The sequence below is a fragment of the Schistocerca cancellata genome, chromosome 7, assembly GCF_023864275.1.
Source record: "Schistocerca cancellata isolate TAMUIC-IGC-003103 chromosome 7, iqSchCanc2.1, whole genome shotgun sequence".
In the NCBI taxonomy this organism is placed as follows: Eukaryota; Metazoa; Arthropoda; class Insecta; order Orthoptera; family Acrididae; genus Schistocerca; species Schistocerca cancellata.
The window spans coordinates 246552568-246572348 of NC_064632.1; the positions used below are offsets into that span (position 1 = coordinate 246552568).

A 19781-nucleotide genomic window follows, 5' to 3' on the forward strand; every position below is an offset into this window, starting at 1 on the left:
CAAGCAGAGCAGCCGCAAAGCTAAATTAAATGCTAAACTACAAATGATGTTCAAAAGCGTGTGTACCGCCACATGCAATGTCGAGACGAGCAACATAGTATTTCTTGCATGGGAATAATTTTGGTTGCTAATGTTTTGCAAATGATTTTTCTGAAACAACCTTACAGCAGAGAATTATTTTATAGCTTGATTTTGTAATCTCGCCCCCCCCCCCCCTCCTTCCTTCTTCCATCTGTTCTCCACATGAAATAATGCCCAGTCCAAGTAATTAATAAGCAAAATCTTTCATGAAGATTACAGAGGAGCGAAGATTACAATAAACTTTCAGGTTTACTTAGCTTGTCATGCTGAAATCGCTCCAGTTCTTCTTGTCTAAGGGTCTGATTCTTGAAGCTAAAAATCTAACATCGGGTCCACACGGTTGGCTTGACATAAATTAATTGGAAGACTGTTGTAGCAGAGTTTTATTTTTCGTAAATATATTTTCCTCTGATTTTCTCACATTTTAGTACATCGATACAGTATTTTGATTTTTCACATTAATAAAACCGACATTACATTGTTCGCACCTATTATACAAAAATATGTCCGATCACATCAGAGGCAAGCTTACTACTCTCTTCAAATGGCTCTGAGCACTATGGGACTTAACTTCTGAGGTCATTAGTCCCCTAGAACTTAGAACTACTTAAACCTAACTAACCTAAGGACATCACACACATCCATGCCCGATGCAGGACTCGAACCTGCGACCGCAGCGATCGCGCGGTTCCAGACTGTAGCGCCTAGAACCGCTCGGCCACCCCCGGCCGGCAACTACTCTCTCACTCAGCGGAGATAACAATATTCCAAAGGGTTTACAATTTTTCTAAACGAATGAATTCCTATTAGTTTTCGTTACATTATTAATTTCAATTATTATTTCATAAAAGAATCCAGAAGTAAACTTAGTAAACAGTACAGGACTGCGCAATTAACAATAGAAATTTTAAATGTGCAAATAATTCGTAATTTCAAATGTTTCTTTAAAAAATTGTTTTAAATCTACATTCAGGACTAGTATTTATCGATTATAGCATCGAAACTGAATTTATAAAGTAATTCCTTTTCATAAATTTTAGCTTGAAATATGAAATACTGTGTATAAAATTACATGAGAGTTCTCAGAAAAGTAACTGAGGTAATACTGACCTGTCCAAAATTCGAAAGAAAATAATACTGGTATCGACAACCTCAACTACCGTTGAGGAAACGTAATGCTAGGAGAATGTCCCGTTACAACTTTCAAGATCGTGAATATGAAGTCTCCCTACACCACAACACCTGCATCACAAAAGCTGTCAGGTTCGAAAGTGTTCCTGGGTTCATCGCCTGTGCCCACCTCTCGCCAACTGAAGGTACGTTATGCATCCAGGAACAATATCGAAGGTGATCGTTTCGGTGTTCCAGGTGTTATGGCGTGGGAAGGCATAGTCGCGGGGCATGAAAGGGAAGCAGTGGTTGGGAAGGGAGTGAGACAGGGTTGTAGCCTATCCCCGATGTTATTCAATCTGTACATTGATCAAGCAGTAAAGGAAACAAAAGAGAAATTCGGAGAAGGTATTAAAATACATGGAGAAGAAGTAAAAACTTTGAGGTTCGCCGATGACATTGTAATTCTGTCAGAGACAGCAAAGGACTTGGAAGAGCAGTTGAACGGAATGGACAGTGTCTTGAAAGGAGGATATAAGACGAACATCAACAAAAGCAAAACGAGGATAATGGAATGTAGTCGAATTAAGTCGGGTGATGCTGAGGGAATTAGATTAGGAAATGAGTCACTTAAAGTAGTAAAGGAGTTTTGCTATTTGGGGAGCAAAATAACTGATGATGGTCGAAGTAGAGAGGATATAAAATGTAGACTGTCAATGGCAAGGAAAGCGTTTCTGAAGAAGAGAAGTTTGTTAACATCGAGTATAGATTTAAGTGTCAGGAACTCGTTTCTGAAAGTAAATGGCTCTGAGCACTATGGGACTTAACAGCTGTGGTCATCAGTCCCCTAGAACTTAGAACTACTTAAGCCTAACTAACCTAAGGACATCACACACATCCATGCCCGAGGCAGGATTCGAACCTGCGACCGTAGCAGTCGCGCGGTTCCGGACTGCGCGCCTAGAACCGCGAGACCACCGCGGCTGGCTTCTGAAAGTATTTGTATGGAGTGTAGCCATGTATGGAAGTGAAACATGGACAATAAATAGTTTGGACAAGAAGAGAAGAGAAGCTTTCGAAATGTGGTGCTACAGTAGAATGCTGAAGATTAGATGGGTAGATCACATAACTAATGAGGAGGTATTGAATAGAATTGGGGAGAAGAGGAGTTTGTGGCACAATTTGACGAGAAGAAGGGACCGGTTGGTAGGACATGTTCTGAGGCATCAAGGGATCACAAATTTAGCATTGGAGGGTAGCGTGGAGGGTAAAAATCGTAGAGGGAGACCAAGAGATGAATACACTAAGCAGATTCAGTAGGATGTATGTTGCAGTAGGTACTGGGAGATGAAGAAACTTGCACAGGATAGGGTAGCATGGAGAGCTGCATCAAACCGGTCTCAAGACTGAAGACCACAACAACAACAATCTCTAACGCGTCCTGGTATTAGCAGTCTCAGATGAGCAAGCCCAGAGCAATCACTGCTTCCCTGAGGTACCTTCCATTAATAGGAGCTGTGTCAGCATTGTTCTGGAGCAAATTGACAACATAATATCTGACAACAGTGCGAATCCAATGCAACACAAAATAACGAACTGGTACCAGTCTGTTAATGAGATAATTTGTCTCTTATGTGAAATGCAGAGCCGCTAGAAGACATGCCTCAACGAAAGATACACTTTACACTGTAAAGGAAATGGTAAGAATGCGAATTTCATGGAAAACGAAGCAAAATAATTAATCTGAGTTTTTCGTCTACAGGAAGCCCATAGACAATAGCACAGTCGTTCACTACACATGGATCTCGTTATAAATAATCTACCTTTACACTCTTACTTAACAGATTAAACAGAATGCCCCTGAAAGCTTATCTTAGCCTAAAGAGCAGACAACATGTGCAAGTCCAAGGGCTAACAATAGAATCGTAGAGAAATTTAGCAATGCAGGAACAAACCACTCTCACTAGGTGGGACAAACATATAAGTTTTTCATAAGCAGGTACACAGGTGACACGAGAGCACTAAGGAGTGAATTCATACTCCAGTTTCACATAATATGTAATGAACGAGACCTACCATCGAAACACAATTGAAACAGATATATAGATTGTGCAAAAACAGAAACAGTAGATTGTGGAAATGAATAGCCAAAACTTGCTGTATATAAAAGGCACCAGTCGAATTCTAAAAGTATTAAATGATGACACAGTTCTCAGTAACAACACACCTATTGTAAAAGAGTTGACAAATCACAAAAAACAGGCTTAGAGGTCAGCGGACACACACACACATTTTTGAACTGGTGAGAGCGATACTAAATTAGTGATAACGTACAGCTGCAATCAAATAGTTTCATTTTTCCGTATAATGATGAAGCTTTCAAAATAGTTATGAAATAAATCAAGACAAGTCACGTGAGTAATACATATTATCATCTCTTTACAGTCGCCTAAGCATCCCTTTACAGTCAAAATTCACAGTTTCCCCGAAAAATTAAAAAATAGACAGCAATGGCAATCTGCAGTTAGACAAAGCGCTCATGTTAAAGGTGTCACACAGTATGCGAAAACACAGCATGTACGGTGATATACAAAAAGGGAAAAAAGAAGAAAACTTTATTTCAACATATCATTATGCAACTAGCAATGACAACGCTGAATGAGACCGATTTTACTGTGTATTCCTCTGTAGTTAATGAGTTTTTCATGATAGTAGTGCACTGTTGATAGTAGAGATCCCTCCAAAACAAGTTTAGGTATAAAAAAGTGTTTTGCTCCAAGGTGCGCTAAAAAACCTCGTATGGCTGTGATATTTTTCTAAGCATCTGCGTTCATTCTGACAACATTACGAGTACAAAAAAGCAAAAATGTACATTACTTCACACCACTGTCAAATAGTTCTGCACTCAGCTAAAAGTCTTTCTCCAGGAATTCCCCAGGCCACACACACCCAACTGGGTATTCCATTGACCAGTGATGGAATTACTGTATCACTAACCGAAGTCTCTCATTTGTTCTCGTCATCAGTAGATTCAGGGAACTACTGGTTAACTAAAACGTTTGCTCAACCGGTCTCGTAGCTATAGAAGCTCAAACAAGATGGGCTCACTATACTATATTACTGCATACAAAGTGTAAAAGTCTCAACCTTGATTTATATATTTAAAAAACTGTAAGATTACTATCATTAACTCTGGAGGGATTACAGAGTGTTCTTTGCTGATAAGACACTGCCGAAACTTTCATCCGTTAGAGCGATGGTCATCAAACTGCAGCCCGAATCAAGTATTGGCGCGGCTCGCGGTTATCAGTCGTATTTTATAGCGATTTGCAGTTGGCACCTAACAGCAGAATTCAAAAATGTCAACCAACGTTAAGATATTCTTAAGTGTAGTTTTCCTGCTCAGTAACAAATAAATACACCATAATATTTTAACACATGCGCCGGCTGGGGTGGCCCAGCGGTTCTAGGCGCTACAGTCTGGAACCGCGCGATCGCTACGTTCGCAGGTTCGAATCCTGCCTCGGGCATGGATGTGTGTGATGTCCTTAGGTTACTTAGGTTTAAGTCGTTCTAAGTTCTAGGGGACTGATGACCTCAGAAGTTAAGTCCCATAGTGCTCAGAGCCATTTGAACCATTTTTTAACACATGCATAATTTTAATTGCCGTTCGTGAACTCGGCCGTGAGGAAAGTAAAGTTACCAGCTTACCTCAGAGACAAAGGTGCAAGTAGTGCAGCCACTGCGGAGTTAGAATGAGAGGGCGAATTTTATGCTCTCAGTCTTCCAGTGCTAACAACTCACTGGCGTGCGCGACTCGTACCGACAAAGAGCTATGGTATAAAATTCAAACTGAAGAAAGATGGATAGGTGATTGCGCAGTATAGAGAGGGAAATGTTCAAATTCGAGGCATGTTTGTAGCAAGGAATATGAAATTAAATTAAGACTAGTGTTATACAACACGAAGTGTAGAAGAAAAATGGCACTCATAATGTTTGCGATTGTGTTTCATATTGCACAATTCATTTATGTAAAAGTACAGTTACTGTTATTAATCAGTTAATCATCCGGTCGCACTGACAACACAACAACACTTCGTCAGGCAGTACAGTAACGCAACGTGGAGTCGCTGAAGGTGACACAACTGTGAAACAGAGAACAGGCGACACGAAGTGTTCCTGAAGATGCCGACTTTTAACGATTATTTCTTGGGGGCCGTCGGCCAGCTTAACGCGCCATTGAGAATAACTAGTCTGTAGGCGTCTCGCAACATTGTTGTTTATGTAGGTTAGCAGTTAGCAGTAAGATCGGTGCGTAAGTGTCCCGAGGTCGCATCCCACAATGGATCTACTTGTATTGGAATGTATTGTAATGGAGCAAAGAAGTTTAATGACTGCTGCACTGGATCTCTCTTCTGCTGTTTCAGTGTTCGCTTAGGGACTGTCTGTACACGACACACCTAGGGCATTTCTTATGTCCTCCATTTAGGTCACGAAAGCTGATCTCTACTCTATCAAATACCGATACCGATCAGAATTTGAGACAAAAGTCTCTCATAGTCTAATAAGCATCACAAAGTAGACAACTTCACTTCTGTTCAGTGCAATATTTTCTTTTTGTACGAATGTAGTATCTGCACTGCATGATAAAAGCATTTTTTCCCCTTTCAGATGGCCTTCACGTATGGATGAACTCAAATGTGACGGAGAGAGAGCGGCTGTACCGGATGCAGTCCTTCCTAATGGAGAGCCTGAGTAAGTCCACTACAAGTCTCGGACAGCGAGACGAACGCGTTGCTAGCACGATGTGTAACGATGATATGCAGCACACTTTTCTGATGCAGAAACTGAGTACGACCCGGTGATCGCGGACGCCCTGTATGAGAAGTACCTGAACGGATATAACAGGACCGAGGACATATTCATCGCCCTGACGGACGTGAGTACAGAGCTTGTCAAGATACTCCGACTGTCGCGCTTCGCACGCACTAAGAATGCCCATCAGCACAGCAGGCGCAACTGTTTTTGCAGCAATCCGTGTTTAATAATAATTGGACATTTCGTCCAAATCGACAGCCATGCCATTCAAAATTACAGACCTTTAAACACCCATCTATCCAGACATCCATAAAGTAGTGTACTGTTTTTTTTTTTTTTTTTTTTTTTTTTTTTTTTTTTTTTTTTAAGGGGGAGTAAGCAGCACTGTCAACTGACATCGTATAATGAAAATTAGACGTATAGGTGTTGGAAGAAAATATGGCAACGCTGCGGCATATGCATGCTTGAACATACATGCAAATGCTAGATAAGACTGCGGCTTGTGCTGTTTTATACACTACTGGCCACTAAAATTGCTTCACCACGAAGGTGACGTGCTACAGACGCGAAATTTAACCGACAGGAAGAAGATGCTGTGATATGCAAATGATTAGCTTTTCGGAGCATTCACACAAGGTTGGCGCCGGTGGCGACACCTACAGCGTGCTGACAGGAGAAAAATTTCCAACCGATTTCTCATACACAAACAGCAGTTGACCGGCGTTGCCTGGTGAAACGTTGTTGTGATGCCTCGTGTAAGGAGGATAAATGAGTACCATAACGTTTCCGACTCTGATAAAGGTCGGATTGTTGCCTATCGCGACTGCGGTTTATCGTATCGCGACATTGTTGCTCGCCTCGGTCGAGATCCAATGACTGTTAGCAGAATATGGAGGGTAATACGGAACGTCGTGCTGGATCCCAACGGCCTCGTATCATCACTACCAGTCGAGATGACAGGCATCTTATCCGCATGGCTGTAACGGATCGTGCAACCACGTCTCGATCCCTGAGTCAACAGATGGGGACGTTTGCAAGACAACAACCATCTGCACGAACAGTTCGACGACGTTTGCAGCAGCATGGACTATCAGCTCGGAGACCATGGCTGCGGTTACCCTTGACGCTGCATCACAGACAGGAGCGCCTGCGATGGTGTACTCAACGTCGAACCTGGGTGCACGAATGGCAAAACGTCATTTTTTTTCGGATGAATCCAGGTTCTGTTTACAGCATCATGATGGTCGCATCCGTGCTTGGCGACATTGCGGTGAACGCACGTTGGAAGCGTGTATTCGTCATCGCCATACTGGCCTATCACTCGGCGTGATGGTATGGGGTGCCATTGGTTAACGTCTCGGTCACCTCTTGTTCGCATTGACGGCACTTTGAACAGTGGACGTTACATTTTAGATGTGTTACGACCTGTGGCTCTACCCTTCATTCGATCCCAGCGAAACCCTACATTTCAGCAGGATAATGCACGACCGCGTGTTGCAGGTCCTGTACGGGCCTTTCTGGATACAGAAAATTTTCGACTGCTGCCCTGGCCAGCACATTCTCCAGATCTCTCACCAATTGAAAACGTCTGGTGAATGGTGACCGAGCAACTGGCTCGTCACAATACTCCAGTCACTACTCTTGATGAACTGTGGCATTGTGTTGAAGCTGCAGGGGCAGCTGTACCTGTACACGCCATCCGAGCTCTGTCTGACTCAATTCCCAGGCGTGTCAAGGTCGTTATTACGGCCAGAGATGGTTGTTCTCGTACTGATTTCTCTGGATCTATGAACCCAAATCGCGTGAAAATGTAATCACATGTCTGTTCCAGTATAATATATTTGTCCAATGAATATCCGTTTATCATCTGAATTTCTTCTTGGTGTAGCAATTTTAATGGCCAGTAGTGTATTACAACGAACGGCACCTGTGAAATCTCCTCAACACGTTGCTAGTGTCAGTCGTGGTCAGAACAGTGTTCCGAGTCGTTGTGGGCGCGCTATGTTGGAGCTGTGTGGATTCGAACGTGGACAGATTGTTGGTGATCATATGGTGGGTGCTTCCGTAACCAAGGTAGACGAGGAGTCTGGTGTTTCGGGAGGCACCATATCGAAGATTATACCGCATATAGGGAAAGCAGAAAAACATCGACCGGTAAGTCACGACGCAGACGAAAATGTGTCTTGAGTGATCGTGAGAGACGGTCGTTGAAGAGGATTGCTACGAAAAATAAAAGAACGACAGCTACTGACGTCACTGTAGGACTGTGCGTCGAACTCGCTAACCTTGTCAGCACCAAAGCAACAAGAAGGGAGATCCATAAGCAGACAATTGGAGTACGATCTGGAATTCTAAAGGCACTCATTAGTGATACAAATGCCTTTAATAGGAAAACGTGATGCCGAGGCGAGAAAACCAGGACTGTGGGGCAATGGAAGAAAGTCATTTGGTCGGATTAGTCCTGGTTGGTTGACTGATTTTGGGGAAGGGACCAACCAGCGAGGTCATTGGTTCAAAAATGGTTCAAATGGCTCTGAGCAATATGGGACTTAACTTCTGAGGTCATCAGTCCCGTAGAACGTAGTACTACTTAAACCTAACTAACCTAAGGACGTCACACACATCCATGCCCGAGGCAGGATTCGAAAATGCGACCGTAACGGTCGCTCCGTTCCAGACTGTAGTGCCTAGAAGCGCTCGGCCACTCCGGCCGGCGAGGTCATTGGTGCCATCGGGCTAGGGAACAAGAGCGAGGAAGGAAGTCAGCCGTGTCCTTTCAAAGGAACCATCCTGGCATTTGCCTGAAGTGATTTAGGGAAACCACAGGAAACCTAAATCAGAATGTCCGGACACAGGTTTAAACCATCGTCTTCCCGAATGCGAGTCCAGTGTGCTAACCACTGCGCCCCCTCGCTCGGTGGATGAGTCTTGTTTCATACTGTTTCTAACTCCTGGGCACCTTTACGTTCCAGGAGTGAAACATAGCGTGCGTTGGATGATGATTTGGGCGGCCATATCGTGGTATTCCATGCGTCTCATGGCACTCTGCAAGATCGCATTACTGTCGAGGATTGTGTGACCATTATGGCTGATCAAGTCCCTCCCACGATACTATGTTTCTCTTCAATGCTGATGCAGTGTTCAAGGCGACAGGGCCCCTGTTCACACAGCTCGCATCGTTGAGGACTGGTTTTGTGTGCGCGAGGATGAACTGTAGCACTTCCCCTGGCCACCACAGTCACGAGACCTCAGTATTATTGAGCCTTTCTGGTGTGCTTTGGAGAGAAAAGGCGTCATCGCTATCCACTTCTAGCACCGAAACCTGAAGTTGCCGCTGTTTTACAGGAAGAATGGTATACGATTCTCTTGAAAACCACACAGGACCTTTATTTATCCATTTTGTATGAGTGTCACACCAAAAGAAATGCACACTATTTTTTTTAAATCCATCTTTTGTTCTACACGTTTGACACTTTTACAGTGTGTAGATACATCCTTTAGGAACAATATTTTCATTTCTCCACATAATTTCCATCTCTCTCAACTGCCTTACGCTATCTTGGAACCAGCGCCTGTATACCTGCACGGTAAAATTCTGCACCAACCTGTTGGAGCCACTGTTTGGCAGCGTGCACAAGGGAGTCATCATCTTCAAACCTTGTTCCACGAAGAGAGTATTTCAGTTTCCCAAAGAGATGATAGTCACATGGAACCAGGTCAGGACTGTAAGGCAAGTGTTTCAGTATTGTCCATCCGAGTTTTACGATCGCTTCCATGGTTTTTTGACTGACATATGGGCGTGCATTGTCGTGCAACAGCAAAACATCCTGCTTTTGCCGATTTGGTTGAACACGACTCAGTCAAGCTTGAAGTTTCTTCAGTGTCGTCACATGTGCATCAGAATTTATGGTGGTTCCACTTGGCATGATGTCCACAAGCAAGAGTCCTTCAGAGTCGTAAAACACCATAGCCATATTTTTTCCAGCAGAAGGTGTGGTTTTGAATTTTTTTCTTGGGTGAATTTGCATGATGCCACTCCATTGACTGCCTCTTTGTCTCTGGTGAAAAATGATGGAGCCATGTTTCATCACCTGTCACAATTCTTCCAAGAAATTCATCTCCACCATTCTCGTACTGTTCCAAATGTTCACTGCATACCATTTTTCTTGTTTCTTTGTGAGCCACTGTCAACATCCTGGGAACCCACCTGGCACAAACCTTCTTTAACGCCAACACTTTCAGTATTCTGCAGACACTTCCTTCCCCTATCACACGTAGCGTGACAATTCGTTCGCTGTGATGTGTCTGTCATCAGTAACCAATTCGTTAACTCTCTGCACATTGTCTGGAGTGTAGGAGCCCTGCCGCTGCGAGGACAATCCTCAATATTGCCGTTCCCACTTTCATCACGTAACCTGCTTGCCCACCGACTAACTGTACAGCGATCGACAGCAGCATCTCCATACACCTTTTTCAACCTCTTGTGGGTGTTTCCCACTGTCTCGTTTTCACAGCACAGGAATTCTATGACAGCACGTTGCTTCTGACGAACGTCAAGTGTAGCAGCCATCTTGAAGACATGCTGTGACGGCGCCACTCACGGTAACAGGCTGAACTAAGTTTGAAAACAAGCGGGAAGGATGTATCTACGCAGTGTAAAACTTTCGCACATGCAGAATGAAAACTGTATTTTTACAAAAACAGTGGGTATTTCTTTTGGAGTGACCCTCGTGTATCAACAGGCTTCCCACACTGTAGTAGCCACTTAATGTGCAGTGTTTTTGGTGATGCTACATTTTTGTCTGCCTCCTGTACATGTTTCAGCAAAATAATCTGTTTGCTAACTTCTTTTTCAATTTTGAAGACAAAATCGTCATAAATCTTGGGGAACATTAGTTATATTTTGCTGTGAGACCACATACGAACTAGACGTCATATTTACTCTGCATTGGAATATCAATTTGCCACAGTAATACCTATGATTATCATTATTATTATTATATTACTGCTGTTTTAGAAACACTGTTCTTTGATAAAAACTAAATATCATTTCTTCAAAAAGAAGACATTTATTTTATTTCTTTGTAGGGCTGAAAACTATTATGTACAATTTGCCAACAGTTTTTCTTTCCGCAGTTTAGGAAACAAATTCTTTCACAACATTCGTAACGTCAGTTTTCGTAGCTCTGTCTTGGTAAACATCGATGAGTGGATGGCCGAGTTTCGATTTTATCGCTGTTAATCTGAATGAAGCAAGTTATAAGTCATCGAAAGATGCCTAATGACGCTTCTGAGGACACTGAGGATACCGGAAATGTCATACTTAGGACGATGACAAAAATAATGTCTTCAAACGGTTTTTTAATGTTTCCGATTTCAGCAATAATTTTTCTTCCAGTAGATGACATCTTACACAATGGTAGATCGATCGTAATGGTTTACAGCATTTTGAGCTGTGCGTGAAGTTTGTTGAGGCTAAAATCTGCCTTGTATATTCCAAGCAGCTCTTACAATTCTTAAACAGATGTAGGTTTTGTTTGGGAGAACGTAACAAGTATCTCTTAAAGATGTTTTGAAGCCCCTTCTTTTGCCGATTAAGTACGTTTCCTCAAGACTGTTCAATAAATCTGGGACTGGCATCCGTTATTGTAACTATTTTCATGTTGCGATCCCACTGAAAGTCGCTCCGGACGTTTACTCCTTGGAACTTTACGGCCGTTACGTTTCCAACGATTTATCACCAATAGGGTAATCAACAGTAACGAATTGCTTCGATTGTTTACGCGCAATTTCTTACATTTATTTACATTCAGGGTCAACTGACAGTCTCTGCAGCAATCGCAGATCGTCTGCAGGTCTTCTTGTATTTGGCTAGTCTCCAAGCGTTGCATCAACTATTTAGACAGCATCATCGTCCACGAACACCCTCTAGGACTCTTCGACATTACTCAGTAGATCATTTATATGTAAAAAGTAACGGTGCTGTAGTACTCGCTTTGGGCACTCCAAAAAATTACCCTTACCACATCTGACGATTTTTTTCTCATTAAGAACAACATGTTGAGGTCCACACTGCCGGTAAAAATGCAAAACTTTCAAGGACCAAGTCATTTTAGTGACGCGTGAGGTTACAGGCATAACTTCATTGCACGCCGTGTGGTTCTGTAGTCGATACAGGAGCGAGGAACAGATGCTCTTCATGAAGAGAGAAATCATACATTGTTTTAGTCTACATACTATATCAAATAGTAAAAATAATACAAACCTTTGTTGCTGTGAGCAACGGCCTTACCACAGTGGATACACCGGTTCCCGTCAGATCACCGAAGTTAAGCGCTGTCGGGCGTGGCGGGCGCTTGAATGGGTGACCCTCCGGGGTGCCATGCGCTGTTGCCATTTTTCGAGGTGCACTCAGCCTCGTGATGTCAATTGAGGAGCTACTCGACCGAATAGTAGCGGTTCCGGTCAAAGAAAACCATCATAACGACTGGGAGAGCGGTGTGCTGACCACACGCCCCTCCTATCCGCATCCTCAGCTGAGGATGACACGGCGGTCGGATGGTCCCGATGAGCCACTTGTGGCCTGAAGACAGAATGCTTTTTGTTGTTGTAGTTGCAGCCTCAGTTGCTAATAGTAGCTTTGATTGTTGATACATGGTAGTAGTAGTAGTAGTAGTAGTAGTTTTATTCATCTGTAGATCTCTTTTTACAAAGTCAAAGTATTTACAAGTTTAGACCTATATAAAATAAGCTAATTCTTATGCACCTACATTTGCAGTCTTCTTGTTAGAGACAATCATCAGATTTACTCCTGGTTTACAATACTTCTTTTACAAATAACTTATTAAATAATGTAATGCCATGCTGTACATTCATATCTCACTATCAGTCACTGTACACACTATACACACATTGTTTCATAACACTTCACTCACTACACACACACAAACACACACACACACACACTGGTGATCTCTGGGCCATTTTCTGTACCGCAACTTCCCATTTGCTATCTTGAAAAATATAGTCAGCATCCCTCTATAATGAGTGAGATGTTGAGCTCAGAAAGAGGATGAGGTGTTAGTATTGTGCTATACACATGGACATATAACACAGATTCACAAATCAGTAAAACTTCAACACAATCATTATTCAGTAGATCACAACCCCTAGCCACTGTGAAAGTCTGTAAATGTTATTCAACTGGTAAACGCATAAAAGGCTCCGTGCATGAATGTTCGAACCTAAATTCACCTGCCGCTGGAGTTCCGGAGGTTATGTTTGCATTTCGTCGGCAGCGGCATAATTGTTCGTGTCAGCGCCCTCGTGCAGCGGTGGCGGCTGTTGGAATCGCGGCGGCGTAATTTGAAAGTGCGGCCGACCGGATAGCAGCAGATACAGCAGGAGATACTTCATAATTGTGGGAGTATATGATAACGAACTCAGGCCAAATGAAACCACGCATGTCACAGTTAAGAGGGCCCAAATAGTCGCATCAATACAATATGTACCACACTCTGGCGGCAGTGCTGACGTGTGTTCAAGCACGCAAACGATCGTAAATGTGCCGGATGTCATATTGCGATAGACTGTCCCAAGCATCTTGCGACTTTTGTTATAATTTGGCAGTGGCTCTTTCAGGCCCTGGAGAACGAGAAGGTTCCCGCTTCACTGTGTCCCACACATATCCAATTGGCCACAGATCTGGTGATCTTTCTGGCCAGGACGGTTGTCTTACATCGTAGCGAGCATTTTGTGCCGCGGCTGCCGTGTGTGGATGTGCATTGTCCTGCTGAAAAAACACATCATCTCTGTGTCGATGTAATGGCAGTAGCGCGGAGATAACAGCCAGTGCAATGTAGCGGGCACTCGTTACTTTACCCTGCAGAAGCACCAGACTTGACGGCGAGTTGTAAGTGATGCCACATTCCTCCATACCATGAGGCCTGGGATAGGACCTGACCTGTGTATCGTGGGCGAATGCACTCTGACATAATCAGCTCACCAGCTTTACGCAATACACGTGAACGTCCGCCGCGCGGGATTAGCCGAGCGGTCTATGGGCACTGCAGTCATGGACTGTGCGGTTGGTCCTCCCTCGGGCATGGGTGTGTGTGTTTCTCCTTAGGATAATTTATGTTAAGTAGTGTGTAAGCTTAGGGACTGATGACCTTAGCAGTTAAGTCCCATAAGATTTCACACAGCAGCAGTACTAGCGTGAACGTCCATCACTCGCATACAGACAGAACCCATTATCATCACGGAAAACAACAGAGTGCCGGTCCACTTTCCAGTCAACTCTTTCACGACACCAGAGAAGCCACGCTTGATTGCGTCGTGGTGTTCGTCAGTGGTAGCCTCGCCAAAGACGCAAATGATCGTAATCCTCCTCCATTCAGACGGTTCCCCCCGGTCCCTGATGGCTCATCAGGTGCAACATATTCCTGGATTTTGTCCCTCTATGATGTTCAGTCAGTCACCGCTGCTTGTATTATCCGTCGATCTTGATGTGCCTCTGTACAACGCGGACGGCGGACGTCCAGAACCTGGTCTACACGTGTGGAAATGTTCCACAGACCTCTGTCGAATGCAGCGATACGCCATCGATACACTGTGTCCAACTTGTGCAGCAATCCAGCGATACATCCATACAGCTTCTCGCGGGCCCACAGCCAGCCCCCATTCAAACAGCTGAAGCTGTTCAGCAGGAGTACATACTAGCCGTTGGGGCATGGTTGTAACCTAGAATGGACGTTGCAAACGCTGTTCGTCTCCAAACTCAGCACAGTTACTGTTGTGGCGTTGCAAGACAGCCACGCCACTCGGAAGTAGCCGAAATGCACGCGTACACACACGCCGGCTGGCGTGAGGTCTGAAACAGGATACGTTATGAATGCTATAAAGAAAAGTACGTAGCTTCTTTAATACTTAACTTTAATTCATCCTTGTGGTACATCGCTCTTGATAATACAAGTGAGACTCTCAGATATGGTTAATGGCGCCTTGCTAGGTCGTAGCCATGGACTTAGCTGAAGGCTATTCTAACTGTCTCTCGGCAAATGAGAGAAAGTCTTCGTCAGTGTAGTCGCTAGCAAAGTCGTCGTACAACTGGGGCGAGTGCTAGTACGTCTCTCTAGACCTGCCGTGTGGTGGCGCTCGGTCTGCAATTACTGACAGTGGCGACACGCGGGTCCGACATGTACTAATGGACCGCGGCCGATTTAAAGCTACCACCTAGCAAGTGTGGTGTCTGGCGGTGACACCACAGTTACAGCCTGCAGCGTCGAAACAAGGCGCACATCTGACAGCGATGACCATGACAGATGAATCACTAACACTACAGCCAGGGCATATTATACCCTGGTGACACTGAACACAGTCTTTGAGTTTTTTGTACGTCCACCCTTTTGACTGGAGGTCGTGGGGACCACGGCCGTTTACTACTGTAAGAAAATGAAACGCCTACAGCCGTCCTTATGATCTTATTTATTGTATAGGTACCAGTTTCGGCGTTTCAGTGCACCATCTTCAGGCCTTAGTGGATGCTGAACTCGTTATCACGATCCATGTATAGGCTGCATCAGTGGCCAACATAACTGGTTTACGTAGACTATCTGTAACTGTGATCTCAGCACAGTTGTCAGTTGATGGTTGGAGTGCTGACATCGCAGTTACAGATAGTCTACGTAATACGAGTTATGTTGCCCACCGATGCAGCTTATGTATGGATCGTGATAACGCCTTCAGCATCAACTAAGGCCTAAAGATGACCCACTGAAGCACCGGGACTGGTAGCTACACAGTAAATAAGAACATAAGGACGATTGTAGGTGTTCCATTTTCTAACAACAGTCTTTGAGGGTGTTACTTTTTCTTTTTCTGTGCTTCTCCTCGCAAATCATGGGCCATGACATAAATTTGGTCTTTTACATGTTAAGTTCGTATTTCGTTCACTACACGTTAGTGCGGAGCTCTGGTTTGGTCTACAAACACTGCATTTTGCACACAAGCGACGAGATTCGCCTCGCCGTTGCATTTTGATGTGTTTGTAGTTTCGGAACAACGGGAATGGAGGTACTGCTGTGACGGTTCTGAACAGTCGTCACAGAAACGTACACAGGCTCTTCAGTTCTCTAGATTCCATCAAAACTGTGACAGAGGTGCAGTAATCTCGTTTGCGTTCACATTGCGTGGTCCAGTACCATTTTTTTCTGTGTATGATCCTCTTCTACCCACTGCCTCCACATTTCCGTCACTGTCTTAGTAACATGCCCTGCGAGCCGAAATACACTCCTGGAAATGGAAAAAAGAACACATTGACACCGGTGGGTCAGACCCACCATACTTGCTCCGGACACTGCGAGAGGGCTGTACAAGCAATGATCACACGCACGGCACAGCGGACACACCAGGAACTGCGGTGTTGGCCGTCGAATGGCGCTAGCTGCGCAGCATTTGTGCACCGCCGCCGTCAGTGTCAGCCAGTTTGCCGTGGCATACGGAGCTCCATCGCAGTCTTTAACACTGGTAGCATGCCGCGACAGCGTGGACGTGAACCGTATGTGCAGTTGACGGACTTTGAGCGAGGGCGTATAGTGGGCATGCGGGAGGCCGGGTGGACGTACCGCCGAATTGCTCAACACGTGGGGCGTGAGGTCTCCACAGTACATCGATGTTGTCGCCAGTGGTCGGCGGAAGGTGCACGTGCCCGTCGACCTGGGACCGGACCGCAGCGACGCACGGATGCACGCCAAGACCGTAGGATCCTACGCAGTGCCATAGGGGACCGCACCGCCACTTCCCAGCAAATTAGGGACACTGTTGCTCCTGGGGTATCGGCGAGGACCATTCGCAACCGTCTCCATGAAGCTGGGCTACGGTCCCGCACACCGTTAGGCCGTCTTCCGCTCACGCCCCAACATCGTGCAGCCCGCCTCCAGTGGTGTCGCGACAGGCGTGAATGGAGGGACGAATGGAGATGTGTCGTCTTCAGCGATGAGAGTCGCTTCTGCCTTGGTGCCAATGATGGTCGTATGCGTGTTTGGCGCCGTGCAGGTGAGCGCCACAATCAGGACTGCATACGACCGAGGCACACAGGGCCAACACCCGGCATCATGGTGTGGGGAGCGATCTCCTACACTGGCCGTACACCACTGGTGATCGTCGAGGGGACACTGAATAGTGCACGGTACATCCAAACCGTCATCGAACCCATCGTTCTACCATTCCTAGACCGGCAAGGGAACTTGTTATTCCAACAGGACAATGCACGTCCGCATGTATCCCGTGCCACCCAACGTGCTCTAGAAGGTGTAAGTCAACTACCCTGGCCAGCAAGATCTCCGGATCTGTCCCCCATTGAGCATGTTTGGGACTGGATGAAGCGTCGTCTCACGCGGTCTGCACGTCCAGCACGAACGCTGGTCCAACTGAGGCGCCAGGTGGAAATGGCATGGCAAGCCGTTCCACAGGACTACATCCAGCATCTCTACGATCGTCTCCATGGGAGAATAGCAGCCTGCATTGCTGCGAAAGGTGGATATACACTGTACTAGTGCCGACATTGTGCATGCTCTGTTGCCTGTGTCTATGTGCCTGTGGTTCTGTCAGTGTGATCATGTGATGTATCTGACCCCAGGAATGTGTCAATAAAGTTTCCCCTTCCTGGGACAATGAATTCACGGTGTTCTTATTTCAATTTCCAGGAGTGTATCTCAGTACAACAAACCGATTTACGGAAAGAGTTTGACTGGTCCGTTTGAACTCATGTGTAGGTATTGCACGCTTTGACGTTGACGAGACTTTCTGGCATTTCCTTTAAAAGTTTCGTTCCGTTTGGCTCTTCTCTGACTGAGCTCTGAGGAACACAGAATTTTAATCACAAAACATGAGGCACTGCTAAGCTTGTACGAGCGCCATATCTCTGCAGGCTGGATGACTTATAGATGCACTGTCCAACCCGTAACCTGAGTCTAGATACAGGGATCAAGATTTTTGATTAACCAATGATCCCTTACAGCTGTATAGGTTTAGGTGTTAAACGAACAACTAAATAGAAGGATCTCTTTACAGGAAAAATCTTAAAATTTAATACCAACTTCCTTATCAATATTGTAAAAAATAACATCTGCATTACATCAAAAAGTTCTATTACTCTGTAGATTAGTGTTACAGCAACAAATGATGAATGTTAACTTTAAAAACATTACATCACAAGGATCTAACAGATTTTAGAATTTTATTAAAATATTTTGAATCCTCTATTTCACGTGAGTCTTTGTGAGTCAATCTCCACGGTTATCGAAGTCCAGTTTACTTCTAGTGTTGTGATGATAAATGATCTATGTAGAGTCCGACTCACTTAAGTTGCTTTTGACATTAAGTAATGCTGAACAGATATATAGGTTTATGACAGTCAGTACATTCTACTTGATACAGAGGGGAGTACGGTGTTCCGTAGGATTCAATTTTCTTGGTATTCTGATTACCTTTCTCTAATTTTTTTGTATTTCACTGATATAACAGGAGTGTCCTCTTATCAGTGTCACAGGAGGTGTGGGACTGGAAAAGAGCAAAGCATCACATATTCTTTACGGCATGCATCTTTCCTCATGAGATGAAACGCTTGACCTATTCTCTTTCAGAAATACCTGATATATTCCTCCCAATTTAATTTTGACTCACAACTGTACTGGTTTCCTTTACGCAACTTTGCAATACCCTGCACGAGTGAATTTAGGAATCGTTACTGCTGTATCTAGGCTCCAACACAACAATACCCAATGTTGATACACTTAACACAATGGAAATACGCTATCTGAAATTTGTGAGATTTTCACTCTGCAGCGCAGTGTGCGCTGATATGAAACTTTCTGGCAGATTAAAAGTGTGTGCCGGACCGAGACTCGAACTCGGGACCTTTGCCTTTCGCGGGCAAGTGCTCTACCAACTGAGCTACCCAAGCACGACTCACGCCCCGTCCTCACAGCTTTGTTTCTGCCAGTACCTCGTATCCTACCTTCCAAACTTTACAGAAGCTTTTCTGCTTCGCAGGCTGTGGCTAAGTCATGTCTCCGCAATATCCTTTCTTTCAGGAGTGCTAGTTCTGCAGGGTTCGCAGGAGAGCTTCTGTAAAGTTTGGAAGGTAGGAGACGAGGTACTGGCAGAAGCAAAGCTGTGAGGGCGGGGCGTGAGTCGTGCTTGGGTAGCTCAGTTGGTAGAGCACTTGCCCGCGAAAGGCAAAGGTCCCGAGTTCGAGTCTCGGTCCGGCACACAGCTTTAATCTGCCAGGAAGTTTCATATCTGAAATTTGGCCCAAATTTGAGATCCTAAGATAGAGAATTGTTATAAAATCAGTTGTTAAATATATTTTAAAAACCATGAAAAGGAGATGAAGGGAACACTGCCTACTTTAAATGAAATTCAAATAAAAATAAACTAGTGATTTATTACAAAAGTTCGACTTTGTACACAAGAAAACCAACAGATTGACAATACGAACCTAACATGAAAAACAATTAACGAGTACAAGTATGTTGTGCAGGGAAGGATCAGGGATTGAGGTTGTATATTCCCTCAGTCACGTGAATAAACACTTCTGCAGAAATTTTTACAAAGGCACAGACGGTGTTTAGAAAGGATAGATTGCATGCAACCGGTGGTGGCGTGTTTGTCGCTGTTAGTAGTAGTTTATCCTGTAGTGAAGTAGAAGTGGATAGTTCCTGTGAATTATTATGGGTGGAGGTTACACTCAGCAACCGAGCTAGGTTAAT

At 44.5% G+C, this 19781-nt stretch overlaps 1 protein-coding gene and 1 pseudogene across 1 annotated transcript in view; both read left to right on the forward strand.

Annotated features, from left to right (window-relative positions):
* LOC126091923 (cholinesterase 1-like) overlaps positions 1–19781 on the forward strand; it is a 379556-nt gene that overhangs the window by 335443 nt on the left and 24332 nt on the right. The window contains exons 8-9 of the mRNA XM_049907243.1: positions 5863–5946; positions 6036–6130. Of these exons, the coding sequence (XP_049763200.1) occupies positions 5863–5946; positions 6036–6130 (179 nt within the window). The remainder of the gene's footprint in view (positions 1–5862; positions 5947–6035; positions 6131–19781) is intronic.
* On the forward strand, positions 12288–12405 carry LOC126093060 (5S ribosomal RNA; annotated as a pseudogene).